At 40.7% G+C, this 20,112-nt stretch overlaps 1 protein-coding gene across 6 annotated transcripts in view; it reads right to left on the bottom strand.

Annotated features, from left to right (window-relative positions):
* Positions 1-20,112, bottom strand: part of LRRK2 (leucine rich repeat kinase 2) — a 362,321-nt gene that overhangs the window by 96,626 nt on the left and 245,583 nt on the right. For all 6 annotated transcript variants that reach the window (XM_089685047.1, XM_089685063.1, XM_089685038.1 and 3 more), the window contains 2 exons: positions 11,522-11,668; positions 11,282-11,382 (listed from right to left, as the gene is read on the bottom strand). In XM_089685047.1, coding sequence (XP_089541173.1) covers positions 11,282-11,382; positions 11,522-11,668 — 248 coding nt within the window. The remainder of the gene's footprint in view (positions 1-11,281; positions 11,383-11,521; positions 11,669-20,112) is intronic.

Genomic DNA, 20,112 nt, shown 5'->3' with positions numbered 1-20,112 from the left:
CCTCCATTTACAAGGCGCAGCGCTACGCGCGCACGCAGTGGACACCCAACTGTTCAGCCGCAAGCTGTCAAAGCCCGGTGCCCACACTTAAGATGCCGATGCCAGCGAGCGAGGATGGTCAGTGATACCAGCTCCTGTGAGTACACCGCTGGATCATAGGACAGGTGAGTAGCTGTTTCTTTAGCTGCTGTCATTTTTCTTTTGGCTTTGTCTGGAACTCCACGTTAACCCCCTTGACTTTCTTTTTTTGGGGTATGCTAAAGGAGAAGGTGTACTCGATGATAATCACAGATATGAGTCACATGAGGAATGCATGTTAAATAGTCATTCTAAATTCATAATCCGGCACTTATAGGACTTATATTTATGGCAAGCTTGCAGAATATTTGTTTTTTATGATTAATCATAATTAATATTAAAATGTGTGGTTGGCCTTGAACAAGTCAGCACAGTGGCTAAATAGTTAGCACTGCCGCCTGGCAGTACTAGGGTCATTGGTTTGAATCCCAGCCGCCCGTATTCATAGTTACATAGTTAGTCTGGCTGAAATGACAAAAGTCCATCCAGTTCAACCATTAAAAAAAAAAAAAAAAAAAATAGTTATAATTCTATACCCACAGCTGATCCAGAGGAAGGAAAAAGAACACAGCAAAGCTGGATTTAATTTGCTCCTGCAGGGATAAAGAAATTCCTTCCTGATCCCCCAAGAGGCAATAGGATATTCCCTGGATCAACGTTACCTATAAATGTTAGTATCCAGTTATATTCTGTGTATCCAAGAAAGAATCCAGGCCTTTTTTAAAGCAATCCACTAAGCTGGCCAGAACCAACTCTTGAGGGAGTCTATTCCACAGTTTTACAGCTCTTACTGTGAAGAAACCTTTCCATGTTTGGAGATTAAATTTCTTTTCCTCCAGATGTAAAGAATGCCCCTTGTCCTCTGTGATGACCTCAGGGTGAATAGCTCTACACCGAGTATTCAATGACATGTACATACATACATGCACACAAACATACATTATAAATTTCTTCTTTTTTAATATGTGATTGCATAACCTCTGTTCTCAGCTGCAAAAGGGGACTGCAGAGGTGGAGGTGAAGAAACAGCAGTATACTGATCTTTCCAGTGAATGGCTGCACAGGGGGGCATGTCAGCACATGTCTTGGCCACTGGAGAACAGCACAGCAAGAAAACTGACCATGCTGGGATGGATGTGCGTCTATGTCTAGCATGGTCAGTTTGCAATAGGAAAGCAGGGGGACTGGCAGGATCACCAGGTAATTCACACAACGGAAGAAGTACAAAGAGAGCAAGATACTTTTTAATACAAAACATGGTACAACAGACATATCAGAAATATAAAATGTTGGAGTAACATACACTTTTAGATGTTATTAGCTCAGAATGCTTATATTTATGTTAAACAGCTCATACTAAATGAGATCTGACAGGAAATAACTCAAGAGAGTGATAAAAGGACATAAAATACTCAAACTCAGACATATTTTTATAAATATTTTCTACCTTCCATATCATAAGCCTATCAGCCAGATATTATTCCTGGATTAATCAGTTCATATACTTCCCCATAAATATCCACTGAGAAAAGCTGTTCTGACAAATCTCATTACAGAATGTTTAACAGTTATTCAGAAAGTTATGTAGGAAACAATGGCTTATTGGACCATCTGTAAGATAAGACATCACATTAAGGGCTCATTCAAACAGGCAGAAAAAACTCTGCATTTAGAGGTGTTCAGCAGATAGTTCTACACACATCTAAACACAGCACTATAGTATTCAATGAGTCCATACACACACGGCAGCACATTCACTTGGACAGAAAAAATGCTGTGTTTACAGCACAAAGATTTCTACGCATATAAATGCAGCATAACTGCAAACACTTTAGGCATGTATTTCTTCAAGCACATCTAAACGCAGCTTTTTTTCTGCATTTTCTGCCTGTGTAATTGATCCCTTAGTTTCTAGTACTTAGTACTACAAAGACAAGCCATAACTGGTATCCCGTGGAATAATTCTGCATATTAGATGAAAAACAAATGCCAGATAATGTGTTCTCTCTTTCAGTAAACAAACTAGACCAACTCAACTTAACTACAAAAAGGTCACAGTGGTTTAACCTCCTGATATCAAAACAGAAAACCCACACGCTAATTGTAAGCCCATTTTGTCCACAATGGCCCCACCCCTCACCCCCATAAATAGTTCACGTCCAAGTATTACATTATCAAAAGGCTACATACCCAATCTTATCTGAACTCTATATGGCATAACATTCATATCTCTACTTAATACCTACCTTTCAATCTACCCTTGCCTATTCCTGTAACATCCACATTTCCCTGTCCCCACTCAGACTAAACCCCAACCTCAGAGGGACAGGAACCAGCCTTTTAGGAAGAGCATGATAATTTGTTTGTTTTTTTTAAAGCAAAACTACACTGCATCTGAGCAATACAAACCAAAAAAGCTATTTAATTCATTTTTATTATCAAAGCAAACTCCCTCATCCATCCACGTTTCCATGCTTTATTTTGATCGTGGCCATCTTGAGTAAGAGCAGATGATCCAAGTAGCATTTACTTCCTGGAATCAATCTATCCTCAGCCCAGGCATGCAAGCAGGAGGGTGTGCTTAACAGAGAAAACCCCTCTTCCCCTCCCAAAGACTCGTGAAATGTATGACAAATTTCCCAGGCCTGGAAAAAAATGTAAAACAATGATTAAAAATATATCAAAAGAAAACTCCAATAGTTTGGACAGCTCCCTTGACAATTCTTGGATAATCCTGCCTTGTGCCTTGATTTCTCTTGAACCTTGAACTTCTTGCTCCTCCCATGAACTTCCTTATAAAAGCCATGTCCATGCACTTCCTCCTTGCCAGATTATTGTGCCTTACCAGCCAATATCCCGCTTACTGTTCCTGCTGCTGTCTTCATCTACGTTACCGACCTTTGGCTTGCTACTGACTACGATTCTGCCTCATCCTATCTACTACCATTGGTGACCGACCCTTGGTTTGTGACTGACTCCGCTTCTGTTTGATCCCTGAACGGTTTGATCAGCTTTTGGTTTCCAGCGTACTCATTCCCTGGTGGGGTGATCCTGAGATCTGCGACCTGGCATTCACACACAGCCAAATCCATCTCCACCATTAGGAGCTCTGGGGAAGACCGGTGGATGCTTAGACCCCGCACCTCAGGTGAGCCTGCGTCATTCCCAGGGTGGGCCGCTGGTGTACCAATCCTGCTGGTTTCAGGTAATCCTTACAACTGCTGTAGCAACTGGTCTCTGAACCTGACCTTATATCGTGACAGACATCTTTACAAGATCAACCCTCAATAAGGATGGATTAACACTTGCAATCAGTGAATTAAAACCAGGCAAAAGCTCAGGATCTGGTCTGTCTTCATAATACTATAAATCTTATGTAAAGCTCTTCAAGACTCCACTATTACAAGCCCTAAATTCTTTACACGCAGTACAAAAAGGTACCAATCTTCTTCCTGGAGGCCCATATTCCAATAAAGACACCATAGAATGCACTAATTATATATCGATCTCGCTACTAAATATTGATCTTATGCCTATAGCCAAGATACTGGTAAACCAAACTGATCGATCCCGCATAGGTGGGATTTATGCCAGGAAGAGAGGTGAGGGAAAATACAATAAAGGCCATAAAAACACATCATTAAAAAAAGTGACTCTGGACAGGGCTTTCGACAGAGTGGAATGGGAACAGTTGAGGGCAACCTTTTCATGTATAGGATTGCAACCCTATATGATGGCATGGATCTCCTCCCTACAACAACAACATACAACAAGAGTAAAAGTCAATGGATCCTTTTCAGAACCTATAAAAAAAAAAAAAAAAAAGACAACCCCTTGTCATCTCTCTTATTTATACTGACATTAGAGCCAATTATACAAATCTACAGGTGTGCCTCGGTTTACGAATTTAATGCGTTCTGCGGGACTTTTCGTATTGCAAAAAAGATTCATAAACCAAAACGTGGTTACCCATAGGAATGCACTGAAAACCAATTAATCCGTTCCGGAGGTCAGAAAATAGTTAAAATCTTTTATCTATTCAAAACTCTTTATAAAGTGCACTTTAAAGGCATAAATACTGTACAGGGACATTATTAAAAAAAAAAAAAATTGCATTGAAAACCAATTAATCTGTTTGTATAGTGAAAAACAATTTGTAAACCGAGGCGCTTTTTTTAATGGATTTTCATTTGTAAACCGAAAATAACGTTAACCGAGGCACGCCTGTATTTCCATAAGAAAGAATGAATTCAAAAATGATGCCTGTGCTAATTATTACTTTTTATAACACACCCAAATATCAATCCCTAACCTCCTATAACCTTTTTATCTTTTTGGCTACAAACCCAGGCTTAAAATATGTTACAACAAATTGGAGGCATCAAACCGGTCTATACCAGATAAAAAAAAACTACCATCCTTACGTAATACATTCTCTTTTAAATGTGTCCCGCTAGCGATCATACACTTAACAGTATCACTGACCCCCAGACTAAAAGACTCCTTTGATAAAAACTCTGCCCCTCCTGAGAGATTTAGAGGCTGATCTAAAGGAATGAAATGGGAAAAACTTTTTATGGTTTGGACAAGAAGCAATAACTAAAAAGAAATGCTACCCTGTGTTTTGTGCTTCACACAAGTCCTTCCAACCCACATGCCTTCATCCTTTTTTAAAAAAGCTGCAAACTATAATACAAATATTGCTAAGGTCTAATAACAAACCAAGAATTAAAATTTCAACTCATCACTTAGTCTAAATTATAAAGACACTTGGGCCGCCCTAACTTTCAGTACTACTATCTGGTCACTCATCTGGCTGGAAAAGTAGACTGGAAATTACATGGTCATATTAAAGACTGGGCCTGCAACTTGCAGATCGAGGCCAGGTGACCGGTAGATCACGGTTTGGACTTGATGACCTGCCATCCCACAGCATCAAACAGAGTGCAATACAAAGGGAACTAAAATAGGGAGCAAGAGCCGCATTAGCTAATGCTTCCTCCATAGTGTTGGCTCCTGTCCCATGTGGTGTGATACCAACTGCACTCCACCTCTTAACCCAGCTAGCGGTCTTCAGAGTGGTGCCAGCAGCAGGAAATAAGAGATCGTCAGATAAGTGTGGAGTAATAAACTGGGCATAATAGCAAAGGGCTGCTTTCACACTGATATGCTGCTGTCTTCCCAAACCACGAGTGCAGTGCAGTGTACTTTCAGCTTTCCTGCGGGTTTGCTGCACTTAGCCATTATATTCTGCGGGTTTGGTGCACTTTCTGAAAGCGCACCAAAACTGAATGTAGGAGTTTTGGTGCATTTAACTAAAAAGGGATTTCACAAACGATCTTAGCTTCTGATTCTGGCTCACTATCATTATTCTACTGGATCTAGTGCTGCCTTTGATAATGTAGACCACAATATTTTACTCCCATGCCTTGAAATCATATTTGGAGTCTCAGAATTGGCTCTGAAATGGTTTAAGTCGTATCTTACTGATCGCTGCCACTTTGTTTCTCTTGGCGAATTCCAGTCTGAAGTCAGTCCAGTCAAGTTTGGTTTTCCTTATGGCTCAGTCCTGGGTCCCTTACTTTTGAGCATTTACATGTTTCTACTTGACCAACTGCTTAGATCACATGGGCTCAATCATCACTCACACAGGACACTCAGATATACAGTTTTGTTCAAAATAATAGCAGTGTGTTGAAAAAAGTGAATAAAGCTCAAAATCCTTCTAATAGCTTTTATTTCCATATACATAAATTCATTGGGAACACTACACATTCTATTCCAAATCAAAACATGAAGGAAAATATATCAAATTTGTGTTGTTCCTCTAAAAAAAAAATGGAAGAAAAGTGAATATTAGACTTCAAAAAAATAGCAGTGTTTATATTCTTCTTTACAAACTCAAACATTCACTATATAAAAACTGAAAAATGTTTGAAGATTTTGCTTTCCTTTGAACCACTTAATATTTAGTTGTATAAGCACTGTTTCTGAGAACTGCTGTACATCTGTGTTGCATGGAGTCAACCAACTTCTGGCACCTGTGAACAGGTATTCCAGCCTAGGATGACTGGACTACATTCCACAGTTCTTCTCTATTTCTTGGTTTTACCTCAGAAACTGCATTTTTGATGTCACCCCACAAGTTTTCTATTGGATTAAGATCCAGGGACTGGGCTGGCCACTCCGTAATGTCAGTCTTGTTGGTCTGGAACCAAGATGTTGCACATTTACTGGTGTGTTTGGGGTTGTTGTCTTGTTGGAACACCCATTTCAAGGGTATTTCCTCTTCAGCATAAGGCAACATGACCTCTTCAAGTATTCGGATGTATTCAAACTGATCCATGATCCTTGGTATGCAATAAATAGGCCCAACACCGTAGTATGAGAAACATCCCCATATCATGATGCTTGCGCAACCATGCTTCACTGTCTTCACAGTGTACTGTGGCTTGAATTCAGTGTTTGGGGGTCGTCTGACAAACTGTCTCCAGCCACTATACCCAAAAAGAACAATCTTACTTTCATCAGTTCACAAAATGTTGCGCCATTTCTCTTTAGGCCAGTCAATGTGCTCTTTGGCAAATTGTAACCTCTTCAGCACATGTCTTTTTTTCAACAGTGGGACTTTGCGGGGGCTTCTTGCAGATAGCTTGGCTTCACATAGGCGTCTTCTAATTGTAACAGTACTCACAGGTAACTTTAGACCTTCTTTGATCCTCCTGGAGCTGATTGTTGGCTGAGTCCTTGCCATTTTGGCTATTCTTCTATTCATTCGAATGGTAGTTTTTCGCTTTCTTCCACGTCTTTCAGGTTTTGGTTGCCATTTTAAAGCATTTGCAATTATTTTAGCGGAGCAGCCTATCATTTTCTGCACTTCTTTATATGTTTTCCCCTCTCCAATCAACGTTTTAATCAAGGTACGCGGTTCTTCTGAACAATGTCTGGAACGACCCATTTTCCTCAGAATTTCAGAGAGAAATGCACTGTAACCAGCATGTACAACATTTGCTGCCTTCCTTCCTTAAATAAGGGCAATAATTGCCACCTGTTTTTCAAAGAATGAATGACCTCACTAATAGAACTCCACACTGCTATTATTTTGAACATGTCCCTTTCAATTAGTGATTCAATTACACAGAATCAGCAGCATACATGTCATGACTGTTGGGTCTGTTGGATTTCTATTACTCTACTACACCTGCTAGTAAATTATTTGCCATGTAGAAATATAATTTCTACCAAAAACAGTGATTGATCAGGTTAGTGATGTCTGACTGCTATTATTTTGAACACAACTGTATAAATCGACACTAAACTGGATTCTACTTTGGCTGCTTCTCTCCAATCCAACTGTATTTGTGATATAAAAGCATGGATGGCTCACAATTTCCAACAATTAAACTGACAAGACTGAATTCATGCTCATTGGCATGCGCCATCAATTATGTAAGGCCAGTCATGATAGCCTATCTATAGATGGCACTGTAGTTGAGTTTCAGTCTAAATTAAAAAATCCAGCAGTGATATTTAATACTAGTTTAACTTTTGATCCACATGTACAAAATCTTAAACATCTTTTTTCCACTTAAGAAACATTGCTCGGCTGCGTCCTATGCTATCAGGCACTGTAACTCAAAAGCATATCCATACTTTGTGTTCTGCCGACTTGACTGCTGCAATGCTCTACTCACTGGTGTACCTAAATTCACTATTAATTGACTACAATAGGCACATAATTCTGCAGCCAGAGTCCTCATTAGGTCTGGTACAAGCGACCATATTAACCCTATGCTGGAATCCTTGCACCGGTTTCCCATCAGGTTTTGCACAGACTTTAATAACCTATTACTCACCTATAAATCAGTTAGAGTCTTTAGAGAACTGAGGCTCTCATGGACATCTCTACATTGGTATAGAGCTCTGGTAAGTGTTAGGGGGAGCTGCTACACGTAAAAGTTTTTTTTAACCTTCATGCATAGGATGCATGGAGGTTATAAACCTTGAACCTTTAGAACCACTTTAAAGGTGCTATATAAAATAAAGTTTTTTATCATTATTATTATTATATTCTTCCTAATACGCATCTCCAACATTCCCCCTAGGAAATATGAATGCAGCAAAATCTTTAATCCCATTACACTGGAAAAAGATCTCTAGGTCTTTATTCCAACAATCAGACATATATAAATTCTTGATCAACATTTAACTAAATAATTACATGAGCATCCAACTAGCTCCACTCAGAGGAGCTGGTTCCTGCCCTCCCCACAAAACTCCCCTAACCCCTTCTACTATTGTACCCTACTTCCCTCTTAAATCCTCTTCACCCCCTTTCTTGATACCTGAACCTGCACTACTATCATCTATCTCTTAAAGTAGATATAAAAATCGTTAACTATACACCTAAATGCAGCAAAATCTTGAATCCCACTGCACTGGAAATGACCTTTAGGTCTTTATTCAAACAATCTAACATACATACATAACATCTAACATACATAAATTCTGGATCAACACTTCAATAACTACACGGGCACCAACTAGCCCTACTCAGAGGAGCCATTTCCCCCCCCTCCCAACAAAACACTTCAAACCTCTTCTACTATTCTACCCTACTTCCTCCTTTGTCCCTTTTCTTGGTACCTGAACCTGCACTACTATCATCTATCTCAAAGTAGATCCCCAGTTTTTAGTGAAGATTAAACAGTTCATTTGGACCAAGCTGGTCCAAATATACTTTCCTCTTCACTATAGATATAGGGGCTGTGTGTGCTGCAAAACATTTATGTAGCCTCAGCTACATACAGTATATAGCAAAGTATTCCGGCAGCAGGATCGGAATTTGGCTAAGTACTACTCAGTCATTCACAGGGTGCTTTGTGTTCCATTAATGAATGCAAAACTTCCTCTGATTGGCTGAGATGGAGAGGTGGATGGATATCAGACTCTACACCTCAGCCAGTCAGAGGAAGCTTTGTGTTCATTCATAAACTACAAAGCGCCTTGTGAAAGGTTGAGCAGTGTTCAGCCCAACTAGATTTTATCTGGGAGTGGCAAGAGAAGCTGAGGACACATACAGTTAAGACAGCGCATACAGACGCTGTTCATGATGAAAACAGTTTGTTTAGGCCAGCTTGGTCCAAACAAACTATTTCAACTTCACTTAAAGCTGGAGATCTACATTAAATGAGACTTTCTGAACTCATGCTTCCTACCTTTTTTTTTTTTTTACAATACCACAGATTAAACATACCTAAACAATATAGACAATGAATAAACTGCCCAGACAACAAATCTGCCAACATACAAGATAAAATAAAACTAAGTTATACTATAGCTGATAGATACTAGAGTGATCCATGGTAACGATTATTTGGTCAACATCATTATTTATTGATTATTGTACTACATATTTTTGGTTCTCATCCATCGTATCTTTGTTGGTCGCATGAAAGTTTTACTAAAGATGCATGTTGAGTGGCCTTTGTATTATCTTTCAACAATAAAGGCTGCAATAAACAAAAATACCCATATAGAAATGATTGGACCAGCTAGCATAACATACTGTATATATAGTTCAGCTGTTGTTGTACAGTATGCATGTGTTACCCTAGATTCACACCTAAGCATTTTCCGCAGCATTTTGCAGAGACGCACTACAATCCATTTAACATGATTTGCTATGGGACATGTTCGCATCTCTGCTTTTTCACCCAATGCAGTTTTTGGAAAGGGGCAGGGACTTTTTTGAATGCAAAATGTTGTGTTTTTGGTTCAATAAACATCAATGGAAATGGAAGTTTTGCTGCATTTTTTATGCATTTTTGCTGCGTTTGGATCTGCCAAGGAACAAGAAAAAAAAAATACCGCAAACGCATCGAAAACGCGGTAAAAACATAGGTGCAAAACGCAATGCAGAAACGGGTCAAACACAAACTGCATAGGTGTGAACCTGGCCTTAAGGATTTACCCAGGTCCCGGTTCTATGTGGAGACTGGGGCAGTCTCACCATGGAACCAGCACCTGGATATATTCTTGACACATACATATAGCAATAACCAATACATACAGTATATGTTATGGTAGCTGGGAAGCGATAATGAGGCACAGCTTATTGTATAGAGGTGTTGTGCTCCTGTTACCTAAACAGAATGCAATCCCATGGCTTGTATGTGGGCATTTACATAAAACATTTAAATAGATCAGTCATTTCAATGAACACTGAAAAACTGATTATTTTACATTTTGCATTTTGCTTGTATGGTGTCTCAAAAATCATCATTTTCCTTTGTTAAAGTTCCATTGACTTTCGGATGTGACATTTTCCACCACCATATAAATTATAGCAAACATATTTGAGCAAATAGACCTCTGCAACATACATTTTCAAATCTATACTTAAAGTGGTTCTAAAGGATGAAGGTTTTCTTACCTTAATGCATTCTTCTGAGTGCAGTCCCCCCCTCCCAGTCCCTCCTTATACTTACCTGAGCCTGATCTCAATCCAGTGTTGTGCACAAAAGCAGGATCTCCCTCCACTCTCTCCCTATTCAAATCCAGAGACAGCAGTGGGAGCCATTGGCTCCTGCTGTTGTCAATCACAGCCAGTGAGGAGGGAGCAGAGGGCATGGCTCAGGAGTGAGCCTGCTTGAGTTCCTCCACAGCAAGCAGCTTGCTATGGGGACACTTGTTTTGGAAAGGGAGTGGGGGGATAGGGAGGAGCAAGGAGCATCGGTGAGGGACCCAAGAAGAGGACAAGGGCTGCACTGTGCAAAAATCATTGCACAGAGCAGGTAGGTATGACATGTTTGTTATTCTAAAAAAAATATGTATTGGTTTGTCACTTTAAGATTTTTATTTGGGTGCCCTCACTAACTATTGTTCGACCTAGAATCTACCTAATTGCTGCATATAAATGGAAAATGCAGCTGAAGATCTATTAGGGTGCATACACAAAATATAATTGAAACACAAAATTTCAGCATACTGAAACTTGCTGCTGACTGATCAATATAAACTTAGCCTTAACAAATTAGCAGTTTAACGCTGACTAAACTGCTGCTTTTTTCCTCAAAAAATTTTTTGCACAAAAGCCTTCCATTGCCTTCAGCAGTCACTAAATAAATACTGCACCTCCTTTAAATGTTATTGTAAATAAGATAAGGTATCATATTAACAAAACAAACACTACAGGAATTACCTGTCTCAAGAGTCTCGGGGACGTATGCTTGTTAAAAATTTTAACAGCCACATCTTTACCTTTATATATAGCTCTATAAACTGATCCAAAACCTCCATCGCCTGTAACAAAAAAACAGTTCTTTAATATAAACGGGTCAACAATCTGAACATAAATCAGAAGAATAAAAACAGAAAGAGAGAAAAGAACGCAGCAGTCTTACTTTTTTATACTAATAAAAAGCAAAAAAAGGACACTTACCCAGTAAAAACTCAGCAGATTGCTCAAATTTCAACTCCTCACTGCTCAACATAATATTTCTGGGCAAGTCAGCCAAAACAAGGTCAGGCGCAATCTGAGAAATAGGAATTGTAGACTTCGGATCTTCAGGATTTACTAGCAAGTCTCCTGTTAAATGAATTAAAACATTGCATTGCAATTATGTCACAAAAGCTTATTTATATCAGTCTTAAGATTAAAGTATACCTAAAGGCAAAACTTTTTTTTTTTAAATATGGATGTGGGGACGGATTTGAACATCTGTCAGGTTTCAACTGCTGTGTCCCCGTTACAGAGTCACCCTCTCTATTTGTACCATTTACCTTTATCGCCAAGAGCATAAATGAAAGATATCCCAAATATTGACTTGTCACCAGAACAGTAATAGAGGGGAAATCTTCCAATGGGGATGTTTGTATTTGTGACCCTGGTGACCATCAGGGATTTTTCTCATTTTGGAGGGATTTTTCCCTGACTTCCTCTTTTGGCTATGGGACAGGAAGAGAAGGGAATTCTCCCTTTTTGGATACAGATGGCAGAAAACTGACAAGGGTTATAATCCACCACTCTATCCAAAAATAATAAAAATAAAAAGTTGTGCCTTGTCATTATTCTTTAAAGTATTACTAAACCCAGGACCCTGCTTTTACTATATATGGTCTTCCACACTACACAGAACATGATAATGCAATTATTTTAGTAACTATAAACTGCTAAATACCTTTTCTCATCTGTGGTTTATAGCAGTCTTGTAACTTTTATCAGTGTCTGGCTGAGCACTGGTTAATCCTTTAGGAGTTTTCATTCTCCTCTGACTGTCCTATAAAGCCGGCCATACGTGGGTCGAATTCCAAAAGAATTTTCTTTTGAAAATCTTTTCTAAGAATTTTTGTTCGAATTTCGCACCATTGGTGGGTCAAAGAAACAGCCAATTTTCTTGTGACCATCAAATTTGAGTGACTGGGTATGTCAGCAGATGGACTGGTGAGTGTAGAAGGAGTGGAGCAGAAAAGACAGAATCAAACAGCCTTTAATAATGTGGAGAATTAACGCTTTAGGCTCCACAGTGAGTATAACCAGCATGCTTTACTGCATATGCAGACTGATTTTATTGTTGTGGGTTTAGTAATACTTTAATATATCATTTAACCACTTGCCCTGAGGATTTAATCCCCTTCCTGACCAGGCATTTTTTGCATTATGGTGCTACGTTACTTTAACTGACGATTGCACGGTCATGCAACGCTGCACCCAAATTAAATTTGTGTCCTTTTTTCCCCACAAATAGAGCTTTCTTTCCGTGGTATTTGATTGTCGGAGATGCTTGGCAATCACCAGGCGCCGGTAAGTAATCACCGGCCAGGACCTGGTGATTGACAGCCGAGGCCGCGAATGGTGGCACAGGTAGGGCACATGCACCCCCTACCCAGAGATGCAAAAGCACGTATATACACACGTAATTTTGCGCACCCGTACCGCCCTCTAAAAGTACTGCTACTATAGGGCGGATGGGAAGCGGTTAACTGACTTTGCACGGTCATGCAACGCTGCATCCAAATTAAATTTAAGTCCTTTCTTTCCCCACAAATTGAGCTTTTTTTCAGTGGTATTTGATCACCTCTGCGTTTATTTTTTGCTCTATAAACAAAAAAAGACCAACAATTTTGAAAAAAAAATATTTCTGACATTTGCTATAAAACATATGCGGTAAAAAAAACAAACAAATTTATTCATAAATTTAGGCCAACATGTTTTCTGCTATGTCTTTGCTAAACAAAATCCCAATGCGTGTAAATTAATTGGTTTATGTGAAAGTTATAGCATCTACAAATGGCAGTATATATACACTGGAATTTTTTTTTTTTATACTACTGTCGGCGATCAGCAACTTATAGATGGACTGTGGCAGGCATTCTGACACTGGGGGGAACTGACTAACTGCCACTGACATCCCCAGTGACACTAATACAGTGATCAGTGTTATAAAAAGCACTGACACTGTACTAATGAAACTGGGCAGGAAGGGGTTAAGGGTTAACTGTGTGCTGTGATACAAACTGTGCTATGTGTGTTTTACTGTGTAAGCATGCTGCTTTGTATTGCTCTGATATGCAGAGGAATACAAAGCAGTATGCTGGTGCTGACAGGGGAGAGATCTGTATTATTTACATACAGACCTCTCTGCTGTCAGTGTTCCTCGGTGATCGCCGGGTGCCGGCAGGGAATCTTCGGCCGGGACCCAGTGATCGACAGCTGTAGCCGCCAATGGCGGAGCGGGTAGAGTGGCGCACACCCCCAACCTGGAAATATAAAATTACGTATATATACACGATTTTGCGCAGCCCTGCCGACCTGTAGTAGTAGCTCTGCTATAGGGCGGTCGGGAAGCGGTTAACCATATCAACCAGAGCAAGCTTTACATTTCTACTAAGGACAAGCAATACGTGATTAGGACACTGTACTGCAAAATAAAGAATTTACAGGTAAGCAAAAAGTTCTATTACCTTAATTGCATAGTACAGGACTTGTATTCTTAGACCATGGGAAGTATCCAAGCAATATAACAAACATGACTGCCAACAAGCCCACAAGAAAACAAGATTGTCTTGGCATACATCACTTCATGTAAGGGAGGGTGCACTGAGGACTTTTATGCAGATGCCAGGACCTAAAGCAGTGACCGTAACATGATTCTGGTAGTGGTAACTTAAGGTCAGTGCAAACCACATCCATCAGGAAGCCCATCGAGCTTTGGAGTGTCTGAGACAGCCCTAGACCCTGATTCTTTTTGGGAGGATTCATATACAGAGGATTTCTGATCCACAATGTCTTCCACTTCTTTTTCCTCTTAGGAGAAGTTTACTCTAATGCCTCATCCTGCTGCAATAGGAAAGGAGGGTAAGGAGATCACCAATGTTTCGGTCCCTGTCCCCGGAGCTCCAAGCCAATAAAAAAAACCCAGGAGAGCTGATTTCGCAGTCCAGAAATGAGTGCCAAGAAATCTTCCCTAGACACAGAGGAAGTAGAGGATTGTGCCCCTGAAATAGCGGTAGAACCAGATAAGGGCAGGGATTCAGAGCTTATCTGACCCTTAGGGGACACATTTCAAATCCTCTTCCTATAGAACAGCATAAGGTGCTACACAGTGTGGACTGAGTTAGTAAAAGCCAGGAAGCAATGTACATAGACAGGGAAACCCTATCTTACCTTATCTGTGAACTATAGACATGCCCCAAAACTCTGGACTTGTGTAGCACCCTGTGGTTAACTACACAAGCTGCACTATGTGCCAGGGTGAGCACCTAACGCAAGATCAAATGCCAAAATAAAAATTACAGACCAGTCCCACATAGTGGGGTCTGAGTACGGTCCCTCCGGAATTGCCAAACACGATGTAGCCGTGGAGCAGACATTCACAGTGCGTACCATGTCAAGACAGTAGAAGTGGGATGTTTCAGAGCAGCAAACAAGGAGGGAAGGCCAAATTAGAAAACCACCTTAGGCAGAAAAGAATTCTTAGGCCTCAGGCCTACGTTTTTATGTAACACTAGGAAAGACTTGTTGCAGAATAGGGCTGCTAAAGCATAAGTGATAACAAGGAAGGTCATGAGAAAGGTCACTTTGCAAGTAAGGTCAGAAAAAGGAATATATCAAGTTCAAAATGCAGCCTCTGAAGAGTTGAGAGAACCTAGTTAAGTTACCACTGAGTAACCAGGAAACATAAAAGAGAGATGTGTGCAACACCCTGTACAAAGCCTAAACTATGGAAAGAGAGGCCAATATTATCTGAAACAAACTGGCCAAAGCCAAGATTTGTCCCTTGATGGTACTCGAGGCCAGATGCTGTTCTAGATCAGACTGCAGAAAACACAGAAGAGGAAACATCACTTGAAGTTGATGTGCATATACGGTACTGTCCAAAGTCCTAGGCAGGTGAAACAAATGCTGCAAATAAAGAATGCTTTCAAAAATAGAAGTGTTAATAGTTTATTTTCATCAATTAACAAAATGGAAGTACATCAACAGAAGAGAAACCCAAACCAAATCAAAATTTGGTGTGACCACACTTTGCCTTCAAAACAGCATCAATCCTTTAGTAGTTCTAGGTACACTTGCACAGAATTTTTTAAGGAACTCAGCAGGTAGGTGGTTCCAAACATCTTCGGGAACTAATCACAGATGTTCTGTGGATGTGAGCTCTTCATGCAATACCAGACATACTTGATAATATTGAGATCAGGGCTCTGCAGGAGCCAAACCATCATTTCCAGGATTCCTTGTTCTTCTTTACACTGAAGATAGTTATTAATAAAGTTGGTTGCATATTTGGGATCGTTGTCCTACAGCAGAATACATTTGGGGCCAATCACATGCCTCCCTGATGGTATGGCATGATGTAAAGTATCTGCCCGTGTTTCTCAGCAATGAGGACACCATTGATCCTGACCAAATCTCCAACTCCATTTGCAGAAACATCCTCCATGCTTCACTGTTGCCTGCAGATACTCATTATTGAACCACTCTCCATCCCTTCACAAACTGCCTTTTGCTACAGCCAAATATTTAAAATTTTGATTAATCAGTCGAAAGCACCTGCTGCCATTTTTCTGCACCCCATTCCCTATGCTTTTGTGTATAGTTGAGTCACTTAGTCTGGTTTCCATGTACTATGCATGAAAACAAGGAACTGGGGTGCCATGAACAGGCCAAAGGGAAATGCAACACATTGGCAAAGTTAATAGCCCACCACAAAACAGAGATATCGCTGAGGAGGAGGAAAGATGGGACTGTGCAGGTAAGCAAAGCATCCTGTATGTCTACTGAACTAGAAAATTCCCCATAAGGGGGGAAAGACAATAAGGTCCCTAACTCACATTCATACATACACATACTATGGACAGTTTAAACAGGATCCAATTAACCTACCTTCATGTCTTTGGAGTGTAGCAGGAAACCGGAGTACCCGGAGGAAACCTACGCAGGCACAGGGAGAACATGCAAACTTCAGGCAGGTGGTGCCGTGGCTGGGATTCAAACCAACTACCCTAGTACTGCCAGGCGGAAGTGCTAACCACTAAGCCACTGTGCCACCCACTTTCTCAGGGTGAGGCCAGTCACCATATATGATGAGCTCTAAGAGTGTGTGGACTGGAAAAGTCTTAGCAAGCAGGAGTACTTGTAGGGACCTCTATAAACAGTTGCTGACCGCCCTATAGCAGCTTTAGTGTTTTAGGGCGATCACTCTGTGCAGAATCACACACACACACACACACACACACACACACACACACACATATGTAATTCTGCACTTCTGGGTAGGGGGGCACGGACCGCTTCTGCTGTGATTAGTCACAGCCGCTGATCAGCGGGTGCCAACATTCATCTATTGGCCGGCACACGCTGATCGACAAGGACACGTATTAGGACGGGGCTCTGCATATGTAAACAATGCAGAGCTCCGTCCTGGCAGCGGGGGTTTTGTGCTGGATTTTGTTTCCCTCCAAAGCAGGCAATAAAATCCAGTGCATTCCTTCTTAAAAAGAACCTGAAAGTAAACACAAAAATACTTGTTAAGCACACAGTTAACCCTTTGATGCCCTAGATGTTTAACCCTTATCCAGCAAGTGTTATTAGTACAGTAACAGTGCATATTGTTAGCACTGATCACTGTATTAGTGTCACTGGTTGCCACAAAATGTCAGTGTCAGATTGTCTGCTGCAATATCGCAGTACAGCTATAAGCCGCTGATTGCCGCCATTACTACTATAAAATATAAATAAATAAAAACTCCAGTATATATATACCATAGTTTGCAGACGCTCTAACTTTTGCGCAAACCAATATACGCATATTGGGATTTTTTTTAACAAAAAATATGTTGCAGAATACATATTGGTTTAACTTTATGAAGAAATTTGATTTTTCAATTTTTTTTATTGGATGTGTTTTATAGGAGAAAGTAAAAAATACTGTTTTTTTTTTTCAAAATAGTCTTTTTTTTTGTTTATAGCGCAAAAAATAAAAAACCCAGAGGTGGTCAAATACCAAAAACAAAATCTCTATTTGTGTGAAAAAAAAAAATCAAAAAATTCAATTGATATACAGTTCTGCATGACTGCTCAATTGTCAAAGTAATGCACTGTCTTATAGTCAAAGTGGCCTGGTCATGAAGGGGCATAAATATTCCAGGGGTTGTCAAGTGGTTAAAGACTGAAATTCTGCCCATAAAATCAGACATTGTTGCAAAAAATACCACCCTAGATGAAGGAGAAAGGGTGAGTGGTTGAAGGACCAGCAAAGTGGCCAGAGAAGGCCAGGGAATCAGACTGGGTAAAACTAATCATACAGAGAGTGTACTATGGCCTTGTAGAGATAGCATCCCCAAAGCCATGCCAGGAGTGTGAGCTAGTGAGGCCACCTGACCCCTTACACCTGCACTTGTGATCTGCCAGGTGAGGTGCAAAACTGTCTTCATAGGGGTACTCACGAACTTTGGTGCTGTGGATAATAAAGGATTAAGCCCTCTGTGCCAAGCATTGCAAACTGCTATGCGCAGGCAGGCATCTGGGAATCACTGTGCTGTACTCTGGATGGGCCCTTGATCTGCTGCCAACGGGGAAAAGAGTGCACCTGGAGAAGAATGGTGTGCACATATCCAGTGACACCACAGAGATCGCAGCTGCACAGGCATAGTAGTGCCTAATGCCACAAACATGCCCAAGGAAAACGTCAAACTCAAATGCCCAGTGGCTCCCATACATAAGTGTCATACACAGTTTCACAGCTCCACAAAAACAAATATACAGGAATGCCTGCACCATGAGGCAGTGTTACAAGGTGCAGATGTCTTCTTCTTTCACACAGGCTACATCATCCTAGCTTCACCATATCAGTCTTTAGGGACAGAGCTCACTGCCAGCAGTCCTTGGCCCTGAATCTGTATAGCATCCTGTGGGTAACTCAACACAATGCAGTACATGCAAAGGTGAGTGCCCACACAGTATCCAGTGCTTGAAGCAACATTGAAGGCCCACCCCGCATCTTCATCCAAGCAGGATGCATGTACATTCCCTCAATGCTCAGCCAAGACGTCAATAAGCTGGAAGAATCTGCAAAAGGAGCCACAATCTTAGAGAAAAAAAACTTCCGTAAGAAAGAGGTAAACTTCCTTCAGAAGAGAGAAGAGGTCCTCACCCAAAGACACTAGCAAAAAACTGATGTTAGTTGGAAGTGTGAGGAGTTATATAGGGGAATGTCCCTGCAGCTTTCACTTTCTCAGTGTCCAATCACCTTAGCTGCACATAACTCATAGATGATGAAAAATATTGTATCATGTACTGCCCAACTAAGAAAAGAGAGGAATTTTTAATTTTCTGTAATTTCCAGGTCTTGAAGTACAATACAGGACACAAGCAACTAATTCATACACTTGCACATAGGCTAGTTCCTTTATGTGACTGGACAGCTTCTGAAGACATGTGCCCCTGGGGCGCCTACCCTATAATCCTACCTCTGCGCGTGAGTCCGCAGTTTTGTAGCAAGCAATGCAGAGTTAGGGAGGGTGACTTGTGTCCTGTACTGTATTCCAAAATATTGAATTTACAGGTAAGTAAAAAATTCCTCTCATCTTAAATCGTACAGTAAAGGAAACTTAATCATGTGCCATGGGACATCCCCAAGCAATGCACACAAATGGCAGGCAACAATTAGGCAAACAGAACTGTGCCAACAGGCCCAAAAAAAAAAAAAAAAAAAACCCAGAGGTCAAGAACCCAAGTTAAAAGTGCTGCTGCAAGAACCTTGAGGCCAAAAGCTACATCTGCAAATAATTGAACAAACATCTGGTAAAACGTTGTATGAACATAAAACCAGGAGGCAGCCTCACACAGCTGGCAACAGAGGCTTGGTGCCAAAAAACTCAAAAATAATCCTATGGATCTGGTGGAGAGGGCGTGCAACAGTGCAGGAGGAGGTCTTTATTTAACCCCTCTCTGATGCCTCCAGGCCTTTTAAGAGGTTTTAAATGCCGGGAGGCGGAGGTGGGCATTCCGATTATGTGATTGCTTTGATTTGCAGTTACATGATTGGAAAGCTCCTGATTGCAAGCATGCATCAGGAGCTTTACAGTCCCTGCCGGTAACTGTGCTGGGGGACCACACTTTCAGCACAAAAACATGCTTACATAGGGCCATATATATATATATGCAGCTTCTCAGCATTAAAGCCCACCTGCAGGGAGGCCATATATATATATATGCCTACCTCCGACAGTGATTTTTAAAAAAACTTGGGTGCAATGAAACCTTGTCGCTGTTAAGTATGAAGAAAGGCTCTTTACAAGAAAATGACACCATTCAGAGATACGTCTGCCAGATGTGATGGCTACCAAAAATGTTAATTTGCTGGCAAGAATCTCTAAGAAAATATTCTTGAAGTGTTCAAAGCGTGGTTCTCCATGGCTGCTTTCAGCAAGGTATAAATCATAGACTCAGAAACCCCTCTATCCTTTAACCTCTTGCCGACCGCGCATAGCCGAATGACGGCTTCACCGCGGCCGGCCAGTTCTGAGTGG

This window comes from Staurois parvus, unplaced genomic scaffold, assembly GCF_062004578.1.
Source record: "Staurois parvus isolate SC_StPar_1 unplaced genomic scaffold, SC_StPar_1.0 ptg000019l, whole genome shotgun sequence".
NCBI lineage: Eukaryota > Metazoa > Chordata > Amphibia > Anura > Ranidae > Staurois > Staurois parvus.
Note: the sequence above shows the minus strand (reverse complement) of the source record. Positions and strands in the feature narration are given on the sequence as shown.